General features: G+C 39.7%; 1 protein-coding gene across 2 annotated transcripts in view; it reads left to right on the plus strand.

Annotated features, from left to right (window-relative positions):
• si:dkey-246i14.3 (ephrin A4) overlaps window positions 1-8,137 on the plus strand; it is a 43,159-nt gene extending 35,022 nt beyond the window's left edge. The window contains exons 4-5 of one of the 2 annotated variants that reach the window (XM_042490697.1): window positions 4,399-4,425; window positions 6,385-8,137. In XM_042490697.1, coding sequence (XP_042346631.1) covers window positions 4,399-4,425; window positions 6,385-6,473 — 116 coding nt within the window. In that variant the 3' untranslated portion in view covers window positions 6,474-8,137. The remainder of the gene's footprint in view (window positions 1-4,398; window positions 4,426-6,384) is intronic. The other variant, XM_042490698.1, reaches the window with a different exon arrangement.
• Window positions 8,138-19,268: the final 11,131 nt, after the last annotated feature.

The following is a 19,268-nucleotide window of genomic DNA, read 5'->3' on the forward strand; positions in this document are numbered from 1 at the left end:
ATTCTTAAATGCCATCACTGTTCCGGCGCGAGACGGAGACTAATTTGCTGCGTTATTACCAGAGTGAAGGCTGATGACTTTTTTTTATATGTTAATTATCCTGCTGTCATTAATTAGAAATACCACAGATAGTTGCTCAGTGAGAAAATGCTAATGTAGTCTTCTGACCTTCTGGCGGTATTCCCCGATCAGCCTGCCTGAGCCCAGGAATAATCAAAATATTTGGAATCACCTGGATTACTACACACATGCACACACACTTGACTGTTAAAGCCCATTATTTTACATGAGAAGGACTTCCAGCCACAAAAGATGCACAAACTTCCATCTACTGTTTCCTCATTTTTTTCCTCTCCTTCTCATCCTGTTCCTTAACCAAAACTAATCCCGACTAAATGTCAGGATCTCCCTCTCCTTGTCTTCCGCTCCCCCCACCTCCTCCTCCTTCTCCTCTCCACTCCGACCTCCCGCTCTTTCTTTCTAGTCTTCTGTCATTCCTGAAGTGGCACTAATCCTCCCCTTCTCTCTGTCTCCTCAGCTCTCTCCTCCCTTCCTCATTTTTTATGATCTTTCGCTACTGGAGCAAAACTAATCTAGGCACCATCCATGGCAGTCTCATACACTTCCTCCTCCCTCCCCCTTGACTCCGCCCCACCCCTCCACCACCAGATTCCTCCTCCACCTTCCCTGTGTCTTCTCTATCTCTTTTGTGCATCTCCATATCTACACCACACTTATTCACTGACTACCCTCTCCCCGCTCCATCTCTGTCGTGCGCATGCTGTGCGGCGAGTGCAACGGGATGAGGATGCATGAGGCCGGAGAGAGGAGAGAGAACGAGATGGAGGAGAGTCGGAGGGTCTCTCTCTCACTCTTTCTCCTCGACTGTCCATTAGTGGCGGTTTACCACAGCTGTTGTTGTGTTGTTCCCTGTGGTAACACCTTACAGTACATACCCTCTGGTTCCTTCCTGCTCAGGTTCCCTTTTATCTGACAGGTAGCATGGCAGCAGGGTGCTCCGTGTGTGTGTGTGTGTGTGTGTGTGTGTGTGTGTGTGTGTGTGTGTGGGGCCCTCGGTGATGGCAGCCTCTTGTCCTTCTTATCTCACATCTCAACTTCAAATCTCCCTCTCCCCAAACTTCTTTTATTTCCTCCAGAAAGCATGTGATTAAACGGTATATTGCCCTGTTGTGGCTGTTTGAATTAATTATCAGCACACACACCTGCCTCACACGGGTCTGAAGGACAGAGTGATGACAGTGAGAGGGTCCGTCAGGTACGCTGTCATTGCTCCAAGGTCAGCTTCCACTCGCCGGTCCCTCGGTCTCCTCTCCGGTGTGTGAATGTGTGTGTTTTTCGCCTTAATTTAACCCAAGAACACAACAAGCGACACAGGACAGATTCAGTGACGCAGGGAGCTCTTAATGACATCCCATGTGTGTGTTTGTGTGTGTGTTTGTGTGTGTGTAATGTTTCCTCATCCTGGTTGTTGCTCGCAGCACTTTAAAGCTTGTTTTGGCTTTTTTAGGTTTTTGGTTATGTTTTTCGGCGCATGCGAGGATGTTTTTTTGTCACGAATCCCGCCAGAGAGAAGTGCTTTGCTGAAAGGTGCTTGAGCCGGCGTTGCGTCAGAAAACAAGGCTCTGAATCGGCATCAGCAAGACTGGTGTCATGTGAAATCTCCAGCGCCCTGCAGCCCTCTATTGCATCTTTCACCGGCTCGCTTCGCCTCTCGCTCCATACTTAGTTTTTTTTTTTTTTTTTGGCTGCAACTTCTCCCTAAAACTCCTCCTGTTGTGTTTATCTCTCTTCTCGTCCTTGTCACTCTGCCTCTCCGCCTTTCTCTTTCTCCGCCGTCCCACTGTGAGAAACCATTATAGACCAACTTCCCCTCTCTCTCTAATTGATTCCCGTTCTCCCTCCGTCTCTCTTTTCCTCTTTTCTGTCGTCCTCCCGCTGTGAGCAGTCCATTGCATTCATTTCAGTTTGCAGAGCTTCACCATTTTCCCCACTTTCTTTCTTTCTCTCTCTTTTTTTTTTTAAGAAATTTCTTACATCGCTGCCCTCCTTTACCCCCTCCACTCTCTCCCAAATACCTTTGTACCCCCTGAACTCGATACACACGAGGACAAAACTCGAACACACACACCGTTTGCCCAAGCCGAGCTCTCCCGGATCCCAAACTCGACACTCAAAATTTGACTTTAACCATTTTCTTTGATTCGCGTTTTTGCGTTCGCCGTTATGCACTTTTGTTTCATTTTTCACTTTTACTAAAGTCAGGGTTGGTTAGCATTAGCTCCTGCGTGTGTAAAATGGCGGCACGAGAGGAGAGGTGGGATGGTGGAACAGTGTCTGTCTCTGCAGTGGGGCGTTCTGCCGACTGGAGACACACATACACACACACACATACACGCTTACAGTGGCACGCGCTCACACATTTAGCCACGGTTGTGCATGTACAGTTACACACACGCTGCACATTTCTGACTGCAGTGCAGAGACGACACTGCACTTGCAGTCACGCCACCGCGGACGCCATTTTGCGGCAGAGCTCACCATGACCGAAATGATGATGTTGACGCAAACTAGTGGTCCTCGATGTCGGGCTTTTTGCCGAAATGATGTGATTAAAGTCGGATCAAAACACACATATCACACACAGCCGGGTAAACACAAGGCATTTCACATTTTAGTTTTGAAAAGTGGCGTAGCGTCTCACACACACACACACACACACACACACACACACACACACTGAGTGATACTGTTGAGTAAAATGTTTTTCCTACACTAATGAAATTAAACGTATGATTTAGAACGTATTTCTTAATGTCGTAAGTTAATTGTTTTTTATGCTAATTTTCACGATAAAAAAACGTACTTGTATCAAAAAGGCTTTTTTTAAAATAAATAATTTTGCGAGTTTTGTTAATTAATTTAAAAAGCTTTATTGATTAAAATCAAACACATTTTATGCTTCAGTTTTATCAACATCATTTATCTTGAAAGTACATTTAATTGATAAATATTCTTTTCGTCGTTAAATTGCATTAAAACGTAACGTTTACGTCCAAACTGCTACCTTTTTCATACGATGAAATGATGATATATATTTGTTTTAATTTGCATCGTCGCTATTTAAAGCTTTAATTGTTTGCGTATTATTCTCCTCTGTTTGCTTTGATTTCCTCCCTACAAACACTCAACAATTACAGCCGCATACACACACACACACACGCACACACACTGGCTCAGCGAGAGGCCCGGACCCAGCATGTTATTTAATGCTTCGTTAACCCCTAGATGGTCGTTAGTGGTACAGAACCTGGGAGTAATTCAGTGTCTCATGTCTGTCGGAGCGACGTGTTGCTGCAGAGACCTGTAGATGAATATAACAGACAAACACGAGTGTTTTAAGCCCTCATTTAATAAATCCTCTCTCCCTCTGTGCGACTGTACGACAGATGAGCTGCGAGTGTCCCATTTCCTGTCTCATAATCTCAGTGGGATCATGTGTAGGTGGTAGTTTTCCTGGAGACATCAATACACACTCTGTCTTCATGTGTTTGCAGTGTCAGAGGTGGGTTCAAGGCCCGCAGATCGATTTAATGGCAGCTGCAATCGTGCAGCCTCATCCCCGTTTCCATCCCGTCTCACGGACGCTCCTTTTTCTGAGGAGTTTTAACCGTTTCCGCTTTTTAGTCTCACCACCTGTATTTTTTTTTGTGTCCCTCATTTCTTCAGCAGCTCTTCCACCCCTCCCTATCCCTCCATCCCTCCATCCTTCCCTCCATTATTTCCTTTTAGTCCGCCCCCTGCTGAGAAAGTGACGCCCAGACACAAACACCCCCCCATCCCGTCTCTTTCTCTCCCTCCCTTTTCTCTCTGTCTGACCTTGTTTCAATCTTTCCAACCTTCTCCCCCCACCGCAATACTTTCTCACTCAGGTCTCCCTTTCATCTTCTGTCCACTTCTTGGTTTCGCTCTGTCATTTTGAATTTTCCCGTGTTTTTTACCCCCTTCTCTTTCATTTCCTGTATCCCCTTTCTGTATAATCTCGATCATTCTTACTCCTCCTAATTTACATAACACCATCTTTTCCTGTTGCTGTGCTTCTCAAGCGCTTTTTTTATCCGACCTTTAAGAGAATTTGCATAGGGGACATATTTAGGGTTGCACAGCCAGTCAGGACTCATTTTTCATGGCGTAAGGCTTTGAGTAATGGTAAATACCTTCCCCTGGTCATTTGTCTGTTTCTTGCTCCTTTTGTTCCACAAAAGCAGCAGCTTTATTGAGAAAGTTAAGCATACAAAAATGACTAATCAGCAACTTGTTTCTTCGCCTCAACTTTATCTAAATCTTCTCTCTCTCTCTCTCCTCGCTCTCTTATTACAGCATCAGAGGGTTCAAAACAAATACAAGGTGAGGTGCAACATTTTAAACCTAATTTATTCTTACATTTAGAAGTCTTTATGGTGTCTGAACAGTTACTTACTGTATGTACAACTGCATTTGTCATATTTCTGTATCTTCTTGTCTTTCAAGTTCAAATGTAGTTACCATGAATCGGTTACAGCAGGAGTCTTCGACGGTTTTCAGGCGAAAGACTCCTCAGCTGAAATAGAGACTGAGCAGGGACCCCCTACTACATATATTATATAAAACTCAGTTGCACTTGAGACAGTTCTTTGAACATTTTCGGCTTTTCTCCTGTTCACATTTGCCCGTAGGTGCTAAACAGCAGCAGTAGCAGCATGGCTAGGTGCTTTAGCTTCCCTCTTTGCACTTTTGCTGGTGGTTTCTGAGGCGGATGATATGTCAGAGTTTCTTGCTCAAAAAATTACAAAACAATAAATTGTGGCTCTCAAGAATGTCCGTACACTCGGAGTAATAATACAGCTTATCGTTATGGTAGTACATAAATATTCACCTTGTCATTATGGATAAGTGCCACACAGTGATTTAATGCTCGTTAGCTCTCATGTTTGCACAAGGATTCATGGGTAACAGTTAGCCTGTCACAAATTTTGTGTTATGTAATTTATTATTTTTTTTTATGAATAGGCCGATTTATTTTCACGTATTATTATTATTAATTATTGTTATTATTCTTATTATTTCGCTTATCACTTTATGATATCGTTTATGTGTTTTCAGACATGTTTTGATTTAAAAACAAAAAACAAAATTTAAATTAAACTTTAAATTATCAAAGTAATTTGGCGGCACCCCTGCAGTAACTCTGAGGACTCCCTAAGGATTGTGGACCCCCTGTTGAACACCCAGGTGTTACAGCAAGAATATGGAACGTCATCTGCATGAAAACATACATAAAAATCTATTCCCATTCATCAGTCATAGAGGAGAAGCAGTCAAATGGAGAATGCTCCACATGGCCAAAAGTATGTGGACACCAAAACGGTCCACTTCTATATGTAATAAATCTATTCAGGCTTTGGCCTGATAAATCTACTTCCAAAACAAATGTGCCTCTATAACAACTTTCTCTCCTCTGGGTTTTTTTCCCCAAAATATCTCAGAACCTTGCTGCACCCTTTCAGCCATAGGTGTGGATTTTGGGGCCGGGCACAGGGACACGTCCCCTTCAGTCTTTCAAAAATTTGCATTTGTTCCCAGCAATAAAGACTTGAAAATAGCAAAGGACTTTTATTTGACAAATTATTGACATTTCCACCATAAATAGATGCAGAACATGCAAAAATTGGTGCATAAAAATCACCATAATGCAGGAAAATTAAGTGTTAGATGCTCAAAACTTGCTTATGGAGGACACCCAAACCCCCCCTGTTACATATGCCCCCCCCCCCCCCCATGTTTTAAGAAAATCTAGGCCCTTGCACTCAGACACAAGAGCATTAATAATATCGAGCGATAAGGCCTGGCTCGCAGTCTGCATTCCAGTTCATCCCAAAGGGGCTTTCTTCAGACTTCTTCTGCATCTTCGCCAAACTCCAAAACCAAGGACCTTCCACAAACTGTTGTCACAAAGTTCGTCCGTAATATCATTATAAGCTGTAACATTAAGATGAGCAGAAATTGCGGGGTGCTCACTAACTCACCTCATGTACTGAGGCTTACTGCAGTTGCTGCATTCGATTCCAAACCGGTGCCTTTTGCTGCACGTCATGCCCTCGTTCTCCCCCTTCCCTGTCACTCTTTATTTTTAAAATAAAAGCCAAAAACACGAAAAAGGAAAATAAAATGTAATTATTTTTTTTCTAAAATTGGAATTAAGGTGTTGAGTCCAAGTAGCGTTAAACTGGTCCAGACCAAAAGTCACAAACGTGTCCACATATTTTTGGCCATACCGAGTACTTCATACATCCGATTTCATTCATAAAGTTCCCTTCTCTTTTTCAGAAACTGTACGTGGAAGTAGCGCCTGCTCACTGAGGACAGCTTCACCTCCACTCCTCCTCACACTCATCCTCCTCCTGCTGACTACCTGACCTCCTCCTCGTCCGTCCTCACCGCCGACCTCGCACCCGTTCTCCACCGAGACTGGGAGTTATTTACTCGGACGTTCAAGTACACAATCTACGCTCAGACAGTGAATGACACGATGCAATCTATGCCAAGCTACTGCAAAATGACACGTAATACCTTGTGGCTGGTTTACCTGCGAAATTCCAGAAAGAACCGGCTCGTCTTCTCAAAAACGGGGCCACAGTGACTCAGGGACCGACACGCCGAATCACACTGATTCATATCTTGTTGTTTTCCTTCTCCCACCAGCTGTGTACGTAGCAGCACAGAGTATTGCACAGGCCTCGTCGCAGGACTCATGTCCCACTCTGATGCCAGGAGAACAATGAGTCTGTCAGGAATCGTTCCAAAAAAGTTTCCTCACTTTTTCATCTGTTTCCTCGTCCTGTTTCTCATTTTCTGCTCATTGTGTCGCTTTTATTTCTTTTTGAGAACCTGCCTCCTTTGCAAAAGTGGCCAAATAAACATACTACTGTACTGAGTGGCTCAGGGTGGAGGTCAGTCAGTTAGACGGTGACTGTTTTTTTTATTCTTTACATGTTTAGACATAAAGAAATGACACATTTTTTTACTGTCACATTTGCATCTGATTAAGACAAACTTGTGAAACATTTTTAATTAATTAGATTCTGGATATAAAGGTGTTTTTAAGAGGAAATGTTGGAATATTCTGGAATAGTCAAACAGGGTTGCTGCGCCCCCTACTGGGATCAAACTGGTTTAACTGGAGTTGGACTGGGTTGGCCAGAAACTCAGAAACTGGACACTAGATTGTGGTGCTGTGAGGTAATAATGGGACCTGGGACAGAGTTTGTCCTCTCTGATTGGACCCCCTGTTGTTCAGCTCTCTCTGCTTCAAAATACAGCACAGGACAGAGGGGTTTATGGGTAAACGGAGAGCATCAGCGCGCCTCGCTCCACTGAACGGACCACTGAGGAGGCTGTTTGGTTGATGCTTCCAGTGACCAACCAGGTGTGCAGATATGCACATAAGCTTTTTGTTCCTTTTGTTGTTGTTGTTGTTTTTCCTTTTTTCTAGCCATGATTTTCAGTTTTACTGTGTGGTTAATATATTCTGCAAAACGAAACGTATTAATGACACTGTTCAATTTTTAGCTACACAGTTCCGTTTTTAATTTTTAATTACAAATGATCTTTGATATTTGAGTCCAAAAGTCTGATAAAAGACATATTTTTTTGCATACACAAACAGTGATTTATGTTCTGGATATATATGTATGTACTGGTATTTTTTAATATGCTCTGCTACAATGTAGTTTCACAAGTTAAACGATGTGGGTTTTTTTGCCAAACTTTTTCTTTTTCTAAGTAATCACTAATTGACCATCATAAATTAAGAAAAAATGTCATCATAATGAATCAAAAATCCATTTATTCTTAAATTCAAATAACAGATAATGTAGATGTGAATTTTAATTCAATGAAGTTTATATATTTATAAAATTACGTAATGATTTCCCCACAATATTTAAACTCAGAAAATGCTAATTGTTTTATTTATTAAACATTTTTCTCTGAAAAAAAAAGCAAAAACTACATTGTTAGCACTTAATATATTTGTCCTCGTGCTGTAAAACACACCAGTCATGCCAATTTTTTATGTTCATTTTCTAAAGGGGTGATAAATCTGATGTTTGAAGATGTATTAAATAATTTCAGTGATGTAGAATTTTTATCATGTACAAGTAGGAATGTGTTTTTAATATTTCCGTGTGTGTGTAACGTGTTCTGCTTTCACATTTTCGTGAAGAATGAAGCTTCTTCTGTGAAGAGCCAGCTGCAATCTGAGCCTTTTTTTACGTGGCAAGACAACAAAAATAAATATGATTGCATTCAAACGCATCCGGTCGATCGTCATTTAACTTTTTGATGTTTTATCTCTTTGACAACACACACACACGACTTTATTTGCAGAACACACACGTCCAGTGTAATACACGTGGGTGTGGAGATAAGGAGACTTCAGGGACTTGGAATGACCTTGTGGTGTGAGAGGCCGTTGTAATGTGAGTAACTTAGAGGAATATTGAGCTGAGTTTTTATCTATGGGCGGCCAAAGCCTGATAAGACTCCAATAGACTCCCGGTATTAATAGACCCTGAAGCATCGTTCGCCAATACATCAACCTTAAAGCAGTAACTATATTTATTCTCAGTAAACACAGAGCTAAACACAGAGCGAGAGATGTGTTTTTTGTGTTTTTCATATAGAAGTGTACACACAGATAAGCTGTAAATGCATTTCCATACATGTACGCTGTAATGTAAAAGCCTCTTGTGAAGCCAGAGAGGCAATTTCCTGGATAATGGGGCTAATGCTCCTATTTCATGCTTTCTGATCTCTTCTGATGACATGTTTGTCACTGTTGAGGCATGTTATGAGCAGGCTTTGATTTTGACCTTCACGAAGAAATTTCCAAATCACATGTTTTCATTCTTTCCCCCATTGTGAATGATGAAGTAAGCACGCAGATATCAGCGGACAGTGTGTTACTTTTAGACCGTTATTAAAGAAAAAAAAAGGACTCAAAAAGCGAGTGTGTGTCCACTTCCATTTTAGCTGTGTAAAAACTGTATGGATGTTTATTCCAGCAGAAGCACAAACCGAAGCTTTTATGCAATAGTGTGATATAGAGATTTTTTATGTTTTATCTTCAATTCTAAACAAGAAACGCTTCAACAATCATACCAAACATTTCTATTTTCTTTGCCGATGTTGATGTTTTGAACATCTGTGCATCAGTGTGTGCTAAAGCTGGAACTGAACTCACTCTCTAAAATAAACTTCATAATTACGGACAGATGTTGCAGTATTACACAAATTTAGAAGATTGTTAAAATCCCGCGTCAAAGCTTCCTCCGAGGCTTTCCGGGGCCGACTGTGATCATAAACAATTTCTGGCCGACAAATTTAGTTTTAACTATCTGACTAAAAGAAAAAACACAGTCGTCATCACATATCCGTATTGCAGCTCTCCTTTTCCACCAATGCCGCTGTAATTACACTGTGTCAAATTTCAACACAGCAGGTTCTTTTTCCACATGTTGGCCTGTGTTTAATTGGACCTCCGCTGAAAATTTAAGGCTCGGATTGCCGGTGTCGATTACATCTTCAGAAATACAAAACTCTGGCTATTAATAGAGGCAAACAATGCTTGTTCCATTGTATTTACTTGAAATAAAAGGCCTTTTTTAAGGGCACACAAATGAGTCAACATCTTTTAAGGCTCATGAAAAAATCCAATTAAATACTTGAATGTATTAAACAGCAAAAATGTGCCTGCTGAAATCAATTCGGTGTATTTTTTTTAATTATTATATTTCAAAATTATTATATTATTATCAAATAAAAAACTTCTCGAACAAACAAGATAATAAAAACGAATAATAAAAGAATACAGTGTACACTTTTGCAATTTTCATTTTCCTCTTTTTTTATTTTATTATTTTCATTTTTGCCTATGCTGTAATGCTGTAATTTGGGAATTTTGGGTACTTTGGGTGGCACCCTAGGCGCCCTCCTATAGAAAGATCCGCCACTGCAGAGTAACATGTGTGTTCTGTCTTTTTATGATTCAGCTTGTAGTAGATATCTTGGACACGTGCTTCACAAGCCTTTCCTTGAAATTTTGGAAGGGCATTTTTTTTTCAGTTTCTCAGCGTGTTATCAACACCCTGATCCGTAGCGATATTCTTGTTGTGAGACACAGTGTATATTTCACATATTTCAAAATCAAGGTGAGCGGAGGTGAGAGGGCGTCCCCACTGCAGGAAGCGTCCTTCTGAAAATTTAAGAAATGTACGCCCGGAGATCATGAGGTCCTTGGGAAAAAAACGTGTTTCTACATTTTGAATTCTTTCACTGGCATTTTAAAAATATGTATTTTATTGGGGTCACGGCATCCATACAAAATAAGCTTTTCATCTCCTCGGGGCAGTTAAGTGATACAAGGCCAGACTCGCTTTCTTTACAATCTTTCATGAGTGATTTTAGCACCGAGCCTGTACTTTATTATGGAATTTTAGACAATCTTGTTAAAATGTTGTATTTATTCTTGACGGACTTATTAAAGGGATTTTTATTACTTTTGCTGCTGTGTTTTGACTGTTTTCACCGAGACTGAGCTGTTATCGACAGGCAGTTGAAGATTTCAGTGCCAAAACTTAAGCTCCACTGATCTTTCCAGCTCACTAATCTAATATTTAGTTGTCATTTCTGTCCATAAACATCAGCCAACTTCCAAAAACTTTTGCATCAGGAAATTGAATCACAGTTTGAAATCTCTTAACGTCCCCATCTCACAGCTCTGGACAGAAAACATCTTGTATGAAGAATCAAAAGAAACAGGAAAGTACAGTTTTTTTCTTCTGTTGGATGCCAGTCGCTCCAACATCTCTGTAAGCAGCACAGAGTGTTTTTTACTCCTCGAGGTGACGCCTCAGCTCTGTGTGCTGCGGTATCGTCCTGCAAAAGAGCTCAAGATCAAGGACTTTGTTAAAGTTTCCACCAATCAGCAGAATGTCACTTGACATCTCTTGCACGTATTGCGTCGACTTTGTCCAATACTTTATAATCAGATACAGTATATATTTCCCAGGGTGAGTATTTGACCCTTCATGCAGTGGAGAGTAAAAGACTGGCTTAAGATGCTAAATCTGTGAAGCAGACCCTCCACATAAACGCCTTTGGAGTCCTCAGAATTCAGTTCAAGAATATCCTCTTTATATATTCTGCGAGGTTTCACTTCACTTGTTTTCTCAGTTTGGAATATTTTCACTGGCTCTCACCAGGGGCTCACCGTCAGGAGGGGCAAGCCAGGCCAATGTTTGGGGACCCCCCAAAAAATTGGGAAATGGACCCCCTGATTGCTATATTCATATTTTGCCATGACAATTCCCATTAACCCCTTGAATCCTGACGCAATATCAAATTTCTCAAGCTGCTTTTTAATGCCTTTGATAAGTATTTAAACCTTCGAGCCCTGACCAAACTGGTGTGAATTCTTTCAAAAACATGGGGAAAAGGAAATGAGCCATTTAGTAATAAATGTTTCACAACTTGCAAGAAATTTTATGTTTAGAAAATTATAAAAAAAAAAAATAAATAAAAAAAAAACAAGGGGGAAAATGTCAAGGGAAAAACTAAAGGAAGAAGTTTATCATAATTACATTTTTAAAATTATGTTACAAAATTATTATTGTTTTTCTAAATACCTTTTTTCAAAACAAAAAAAACCCCAAACTTCATTACTTTTTTATTTTTATTTTTTACTGATTTTTTTTTTGTACTTTTTACAACTTTCTTGCTAAGTTTTGGATCACTTCTTCCTTCCTTGCTTTCTTCCCATATTTCAGACAGAAATCAAGCCAATTTGCTCGGGCTTCAAAGGGTTAAACCTCCTTTAAAGGGACTATACACTGCACCACTGTTGCCCCCAAAAAATCTAAATGTGATCCCTTAGCGATCGTTTGAGAGCTGAATACCATTGGTTAGGACAGTCAGCTAGCTAACTGTTATACATACAACATATTATGCAACCATTAGCACCATGAAACTAGAATATACCTCTCTGGTCATCAGAAATAAAAGAAAAAGAGAAGAGGAGGAAAAACAACAACAACAGAAAGTCTAGGATCGATACTGGCTTTCACAGCTGATCACAAGTTACACCAAACATTATCTCACCATGAAGACTCAAAACAGCAGCGGCCATGCAACCAAAACGACAGAAAATATTGCTTTCAGTAACAGAGAATTTAACTGTGACTTGGTCTGTGTACAGATGCAGAGACCCTAAAGCCTAAAAGCTGTAGTCGGGTGATTATTGAATAATTATGTGACTATGCTGCAGTTTAAAAGTTTGACTTTAATGATGACAGCCGAAACTTAAAAAATTAATCATTTATCAATTTGCAGATTCAAAATGTCACCTGAAATTATTTGAAATAAATGAGTCTGTTGAAATAACTCATTTGCATTTACACATTCATTACTGAAGATGCCACATCACAACACAGCTTTGGAGAAATCTGTTTTTCGGGAAGGCTGTTTGATTATATGCAGTGGTGAAAAAGATATTCTAGTTAAGTAAAAGTATCAATATTACTGTCATAACTCCGAGTTTTCTGTTTGTGTTTTTCTTTGTTTTGTGTATTCATTCATGTTTTCTTTCTTTATTTTTTAGGGTCACTTGTTAGGTGTCATGTCTGTTTTTAATTCCCGCCTTTGAGTCTTTTCCCGCCTCAGTGATTGTTTGCCCCGCCTTGATAGGTTTCACCTGTTCTTCATCAACCTGCTGTCACCTGCCCCTCGATATCTTCCTGCTCATTTTGCAGAGTCTTTGTGCTCCTCATCTTTTGTCAGTCCGTCTGCGTTAGTCCCTTTCATTGGTTTGTTTGTTTTTTGTTCTCCCTCAGTTTTGTCGCTGGCTGGAGTTTTTTTTCCCTTTTGTACAAGCTTTACATCATTAAAGCTCACTTTTTATCCTCCAGTCCTGCCTGCATGGTGTTTTGCAAGTGAGTCCTCTCTTGAACCTTTGTGAAACATGAAAACTACAGTGTGAAACTGCAGTTACAAGTAAATGTCCTGCATTCAACATCTTGCTAAAGAAAAAGTACAAAAGTATTAACATCAACAAATACTTAAAATACCAAAAGTAAGTACTCATTGTGCAGAATGGACCATTTTAGAATAATGTGTATTAGAGATTGGATTATTATTGATGCATTAATGTGTTCATCATTTCTTGTTGCAGCTGGTAAAAGTGGATTTCTATGTTGTGTTATTAATCTAAATCTTTCAAGTAACTGAAGTTATCAGATAAATGCAATGAAGTAAAAAGTACAAAATGCCTCCAAAATATAGTGAAATATAAGTATAAAGCAGCATAAAACAGAAATACTAAAGTATTTTAAGTATAGCACTTGAGTAAATGTACTTAATTATGTTCCACTGCTGATGTACAATATGTACATGTACAATAAGATTTAAGCTAAAAGCATTAAAGAAACATGTTGCTAAATGTATTCTGTGACTTTGGGTTGTGAAAACCTCTGAGGATTATCATTGAATAATTCTGCAGCTTTGATAAATCGCTGTGCTATTTAATTTTCCAGGTAATGAATAATAGTCCGGGTTTTTATTTCCTCTCTAGGCTTGAGCAGCGTTTGTTTGTTCTAAATAAAAATCCAAACCAACCGCATCTGCTTGTCGTACTGATACATGTATTCACATCCTTTTAAACGTGTCAGGTAGCCAATAACAGTGTAATTATTTCTGCTGCGCGCTCACAAAGCAGGCACTCCTGTGTGTCACGCGTGATGAATGTGGACGGACCAGATTATAACAAAGGAGGAGAAAACACGTATTAAAGGGTTATGGTGTTAAGATCAAGCAAGAAATAGATAAATCAACAAACGTACAAACCTTTTTGTGAACGTGTTCTCATTCGAATCCATTTATTTTACATTTTTTACATGAGACTGAATCAAGGACACTTTAAAAAACGTGGCAAATAACAAGATGATTGATATTTTCTATTGTTTCAGACATTCAAATGCCCTCAGTAAAGTCGCGGCACAACTAATGTTTAAAAACAGAAATCAGAGGCATCAGTAGCTCACCTGGTAGAGCAGGTGCCCCGTGTACAAAGGCCGTGATTCTAACCCATGAGCCTTTGCTGCATGTCATCCCTTCACCATCAGTGAAGTTATGGAGGAGAAAAGTCAGGACGATTCAAAGGACCCATGACTGACAGGGTCCCTAAAAAGTACTATTTTTTCAATGGCAAATTAAAAACTTATCGTCATAACAGAAGATTTTATCTAGAATGCGGCGACTAATACTAATGGTTTCTTTTCTTGTTTTTGTCAAAAAACAACAACAAAGAAAACCATCCTGAGCGTCTCCTGTATTGCCTCTTTCCTCCTTCTATCTCAATGAAAGTGGGGAAAAAGGGGAAGACCAACTCTGGAAGAAATGTCGCACAAATCTCAAGACATGAGACAAAGGAAGAAAATGACCTGAAAGTGTTTTGAATAAGGAAGGAAAATTACTAGAAAAAGAAAACTAGGAGAAATGTCCAGAAAACTGTATATATTATAATAATTGTAATTATATATGTAAAATGATGTTACAGAAAAAAACTTTTTTTTTCTGCACTTTTTTCAGGTGATTTTTGGTTTTTGACTTTTACTTTTCCTTGTTTGTAATTTTCTTCTAAATTTTTACCAATTTCTTGCTATTTTTTCTATTTTTTTGGGCCATGTGTTACGTTGTTCTTTGCTTCTCTGCCAATGATTTTGAAAGAAAAAATGAATTTGCTCAGGTATCAAGGGATTAAACCGTCACTTTTTAATCAGCACACACAAACTTTAAGCAAGCTGTTCATACTAAATCACTTGTCCCCGTCCCTGTCCCTTTTTTTTCAGGACAAACTACGGATGCAGCTTCATCCTCAGCAGCCCTGTCTCCCCAAACATCCTCCACCAACGAACCAGCACCACTCCCAACTGCAGAAGAAGATGACTAAACCAGTTTTCAGCCGGTAGTAACTGAGATTTCGTTTATGATGTTCTTACCAGTGGTGGAAGACGTACTCCAATCTTTTACTTATGTAAAAGTAGAAATACTACAGTCTAAAAATACTAATTAAAAGTAAAGTTCTGAATTCAAATTGTTATTTGCAAACAGGTTCAGAGGTATTATTGGCAAACTGTACTTCGAAAGTAAAAAGTACTCATTATCATAACCGTAGAAATGTTATTTCTAAGGCTGGTTGGGCTCTGGAGGTGTGGTTACAGTATTCGGGCAGGATTTGTATCTTTTCATGGGGTCCAAAATCCCTCGTGGGGCTTCTGTTCATGCTATAGCTGCCCTATAAAGGCAAAAAAGCCCAAAGAATAATCTCCAAAAAACAGGAATGAGTTTACATTGCAAAAACCAGATTACATCTGAAAGATCTAAACATACATAAATATTTTCATGTCTGATTTGGGGATATTTTACATTGATAAAGTCATGGAAGAAGTAAACTTTGAAAACAGGAATCAGTTGACATTGGCCTTGAAAACAGTAACTTTTTACTTTTAAAAAGATAAAAAAGATGACATGTAAAGGGGATCAAAACCCACAAATATTATTTCCACGCTTGATTTGGGGTATTTTACATTGATTCATACGTTAAATCGGCCTTAGTACAGTCACTGCAGGTCTAATCTTTAAAAACAGGACTCAGTTGAAATTGGTGGGATAACTTTTTATCCTGAAAAGATGAACAAAGAGACGGTGTTTGAAAGATGTAAAGACACATAAATGTTAGTTTTATGCCTGATTTGGGGATATTTTACATTGCTTCATACATTAAACTGGCCTCAGTAAAGTCACGGGGGAACTAATCTTTAAAAACAGGACTCAGCTGACATCGGCCGAGCCTTTCTAGTGTTAAACAATCTCTCATCTTTCTAACACCCTGCGCCATGTTTAAGTTATGGCTGTTGAGCGTAAATGAGCTCCAGTTGAGTCGAGCTGAGCAGATTTCTTCTCATCACTTTCCAGCATGGCGGCTGAAGCTTCACAGACCCCTGGCCCTTTACATTAAAGCGAGCTCGCTGTGTGAGAAGCATTTTCTAAATGCATCCCATGTGTGCGCCGTGCGAGCAGGGGGTCTTGGTTCTGTGTACCGGACTGCGAGCTGTGACAAACTCAGGATTATGAGGCTGGCTTTTATTTGAACACACCAAAACCAGACACAAACGAGCTGAAGTCAGTCACACTTCACGTGGCAGCAAAGCAAAGCAAAGCAGCCTCCTTCCTCATTCTCCCTCCCGCTTTTTCTCCCTTCCTTTCCTTTCTCTCTCTCTCACTTTCATCCACTTTTAATGTGCGACACTTTGATACTGAACATCCTATTTCCCGTGTTCTGGTCGGTTGGCTTTACATGCAGATGGGTTGGTAATTTGCATAGACTCAAAGGTCTCCCTTCTCTCCTGATGCTTTCTGACAACGGAGTGTCTATTCATCCTCTGTGTTAAGCATCCCTCCCAGGACATCGCCTGAATTGCTGTCTCATGCTGCTTCAAGTCTCGTTTTACACCGCAGGAACTGCTGAGGAATTGGATTAGGAACATATTCCTTTAGAGAGAAGCATCACAGCCACCAAGGCAGACTCACATCTGAGCATCTGAAATGGATAGTTCACTCCGATATCAAAGCTTCTTGCATGTTTTTGCACAAAATCACACCAAGTCATGCTGAGTCCATATCACACACCCTGTTAACTGTGTAGATGCTGTTATACGTAGGAGTCCCACCTGGGAGATTTGGAGAAAAACACAGAGGTGTTTCAGCACAGTAGCGAGGAATTATGGTGCTAATGACCAGGAGGTGACTCTGATCTTCTTATCCTCGCATCACCTTTAGTGGCTGCTGTGATCATACTTCCACCAGCTGACCTAAAATCTCTCTTTGGAGAGCCAATTAAGTTCATGCACAGGAGGAAAAAAGATTATTTTCTCGTTTTTTAGCTCCTGCTTGTTCCACTTGGTCTCAGACGACACATAATTTGCTGTATCAGAATTTCAAGAGTGTTTTGTTTGCAGTTTTGTAGATTTCAAACAGACCCGGTTTCAAAAGCACTGCAGTGTGAAATTAAAAAATAAGATATTCATAAATACACAGTTAAGGACCACACACACAAAGTATTGTAGTCCGGATACTTTTAGGCCCCCAGTCAATACCCATATCCTCCCACTATGTCAACCAAGACGTTTCTCTGACTCAGTCTTCCAGGTCAAAATCAAAACATCAGTTTTGAAATTCATAAGGAGGACTGAACAAGGATCCAGAGTTGTGCAGGAAAGGCAGTGAGGACGGAAGCGGTGTGATGACTACAGGAGATAGTGAGTGAATACAGTCGCCGGAGCCAAAACAGAAATGAAGGATGAAACGGACAAGTGAGAGTGATGGAGTGACAACTGGAAGAGGATGAAGATGGAACTGTGGAAAACAATGGAACAAACGGTAATAAACTTTACAGAGATATCATACAAATGTCAAAATAAATTTAACAACTCATTGTGTCCCCATAGTGGTAGCAAATGCAGCGGTGGAGCAAGTATTCAAGTCTTTTTCTGCATTTTACTGTTGCAGCTGGTCAAACTGGAGCTGATTTTAACTATCCATTGTGTCGAAGAGAGTCCTGACGTGGTTTTTGAGGTAAGTCACGAGAAAATAAAACAAAAAAGTTCTGCTACACAAATTTATGTTCATATTTTTGGATTAACCTCATATGATTGCTTTAAAAAAAGATATATAATATTGAATAATTCAGTTAACAGAACCATATAATAAGTTTAGTGGGGAAAAAGCCCTTCAGCAGAACTTCTAAACGTCTCATTGACGTCTGAAATGTGACAAAGGGCCCAAATCAGACAGAATTAAGGGTCACACCCATCAGAAAAGTCTGGAACAGCTGGTTAAACTTCAGCCGCCCTAGTGTTCCCAAACTGTATTATTTTTGTTACTGATGTTGCTTTCCCTTTTCCTCAATTACCAACAACACAGAACATACTGACTTTTTTTGCACTTTTTTTGTTTTCTCACTCTCCAGCAATCCCCAGACTGTCCACAGGTATAAACAAGTCAAATTTAAGACTCCGAAAGACTTTTGCAATACAATTTTTACTGAAATTTATGACCAAACTTGTGCAATGCACTCCAAAACTGAAACTCTATGCAAATACAGACATTGATGTCATTTCAAAACAAACAGTAAAAATGACACTAATGATCCTCTCTGTGCTTACTGTGCATGTGCCCTAATCCCGATTCTCCTGTCTGAAACTGCAGTTTGGTTCTTAAGCATTTCCTGGCACTGGCTTTAACCAGCATGAGTAGTAGTTAATCTTAAGCCATTTGATTTTAAACCTGCATTTTTCCATTTCCATATTGAGCAGGCTGGCTTACAAGGCCTTAACAGTGCAGACTCATTACATAACATAAAGAAGGTAAAAAAAACAAACAAAAACAAAACGGGGCACTGCGTTCACACAGGTTTTGGGTCAGATTCTGTTTCCTAGTCAAATGTTATTTAGCTCCAATTAAAACAACTTTTCCAATAGCGCCATCACCTAAATTTCCTGATGTGATATGACTGAAAACATGTAAGATCCATCCAATTTGAATTTCCGACTAATTCATACTTTTAAGGCCTTTAATTAGTAAATGTGTAGCTTATGAAGTACTTTTTAAGGACCTGCAGCCACTTTCACAACTGCAACAAACTAACATGAATACTTTTTGGTAACACACAATAACTGCCAATAGCTACTTTGGAAAACAAAAGCGCTCTCCTCTTTCTGTTTTGTGTGCATTTCTTTTGTCATAAATCGAGCCTTTAATTTCCCAGGAGTATGGTGTGTACTTGGTGGCAGACAGCTGCGTGGTAAAAGCGAGTCTATAGTGAAGCGGTCTAAATGCCGATGGTGTCATTATTCAACAGCCATTACATTGTTCAATCAATGTTAACTTTACAATGATACATTAAATAAAAATAAAAAAGCCCAAATCCACTTAATCCACTGTATTCAAATGCACCAAAATACCAAAACAACTTTCTTGCAGCTTGTGAAAACCTGCTTGGCAGTAAATTGGATTCAGATAGCATATCGTGTGTTTCTTAGGTAAAATCTTGAAATTGAAAGGTACCTCATGACTTTAGATAGCCATTAATGCAGTGA

The sequence above is a fragment of the Plectropomus leopardus genome, chromosome 7, assembly GCF_008729295.1.
Source record: "Plectropomus leopardus isolate mb chromosome 7, YSFRI_Pleo_2.0, whole genome shotgun sequence".
Taxonomy (NCBI): domain Eukaryota; kingdom Metazoa; phylum Chordata; class Actinopteri; order Perciformes; family Serranidae; genus Plectropomus; species Plectropomus leopardus.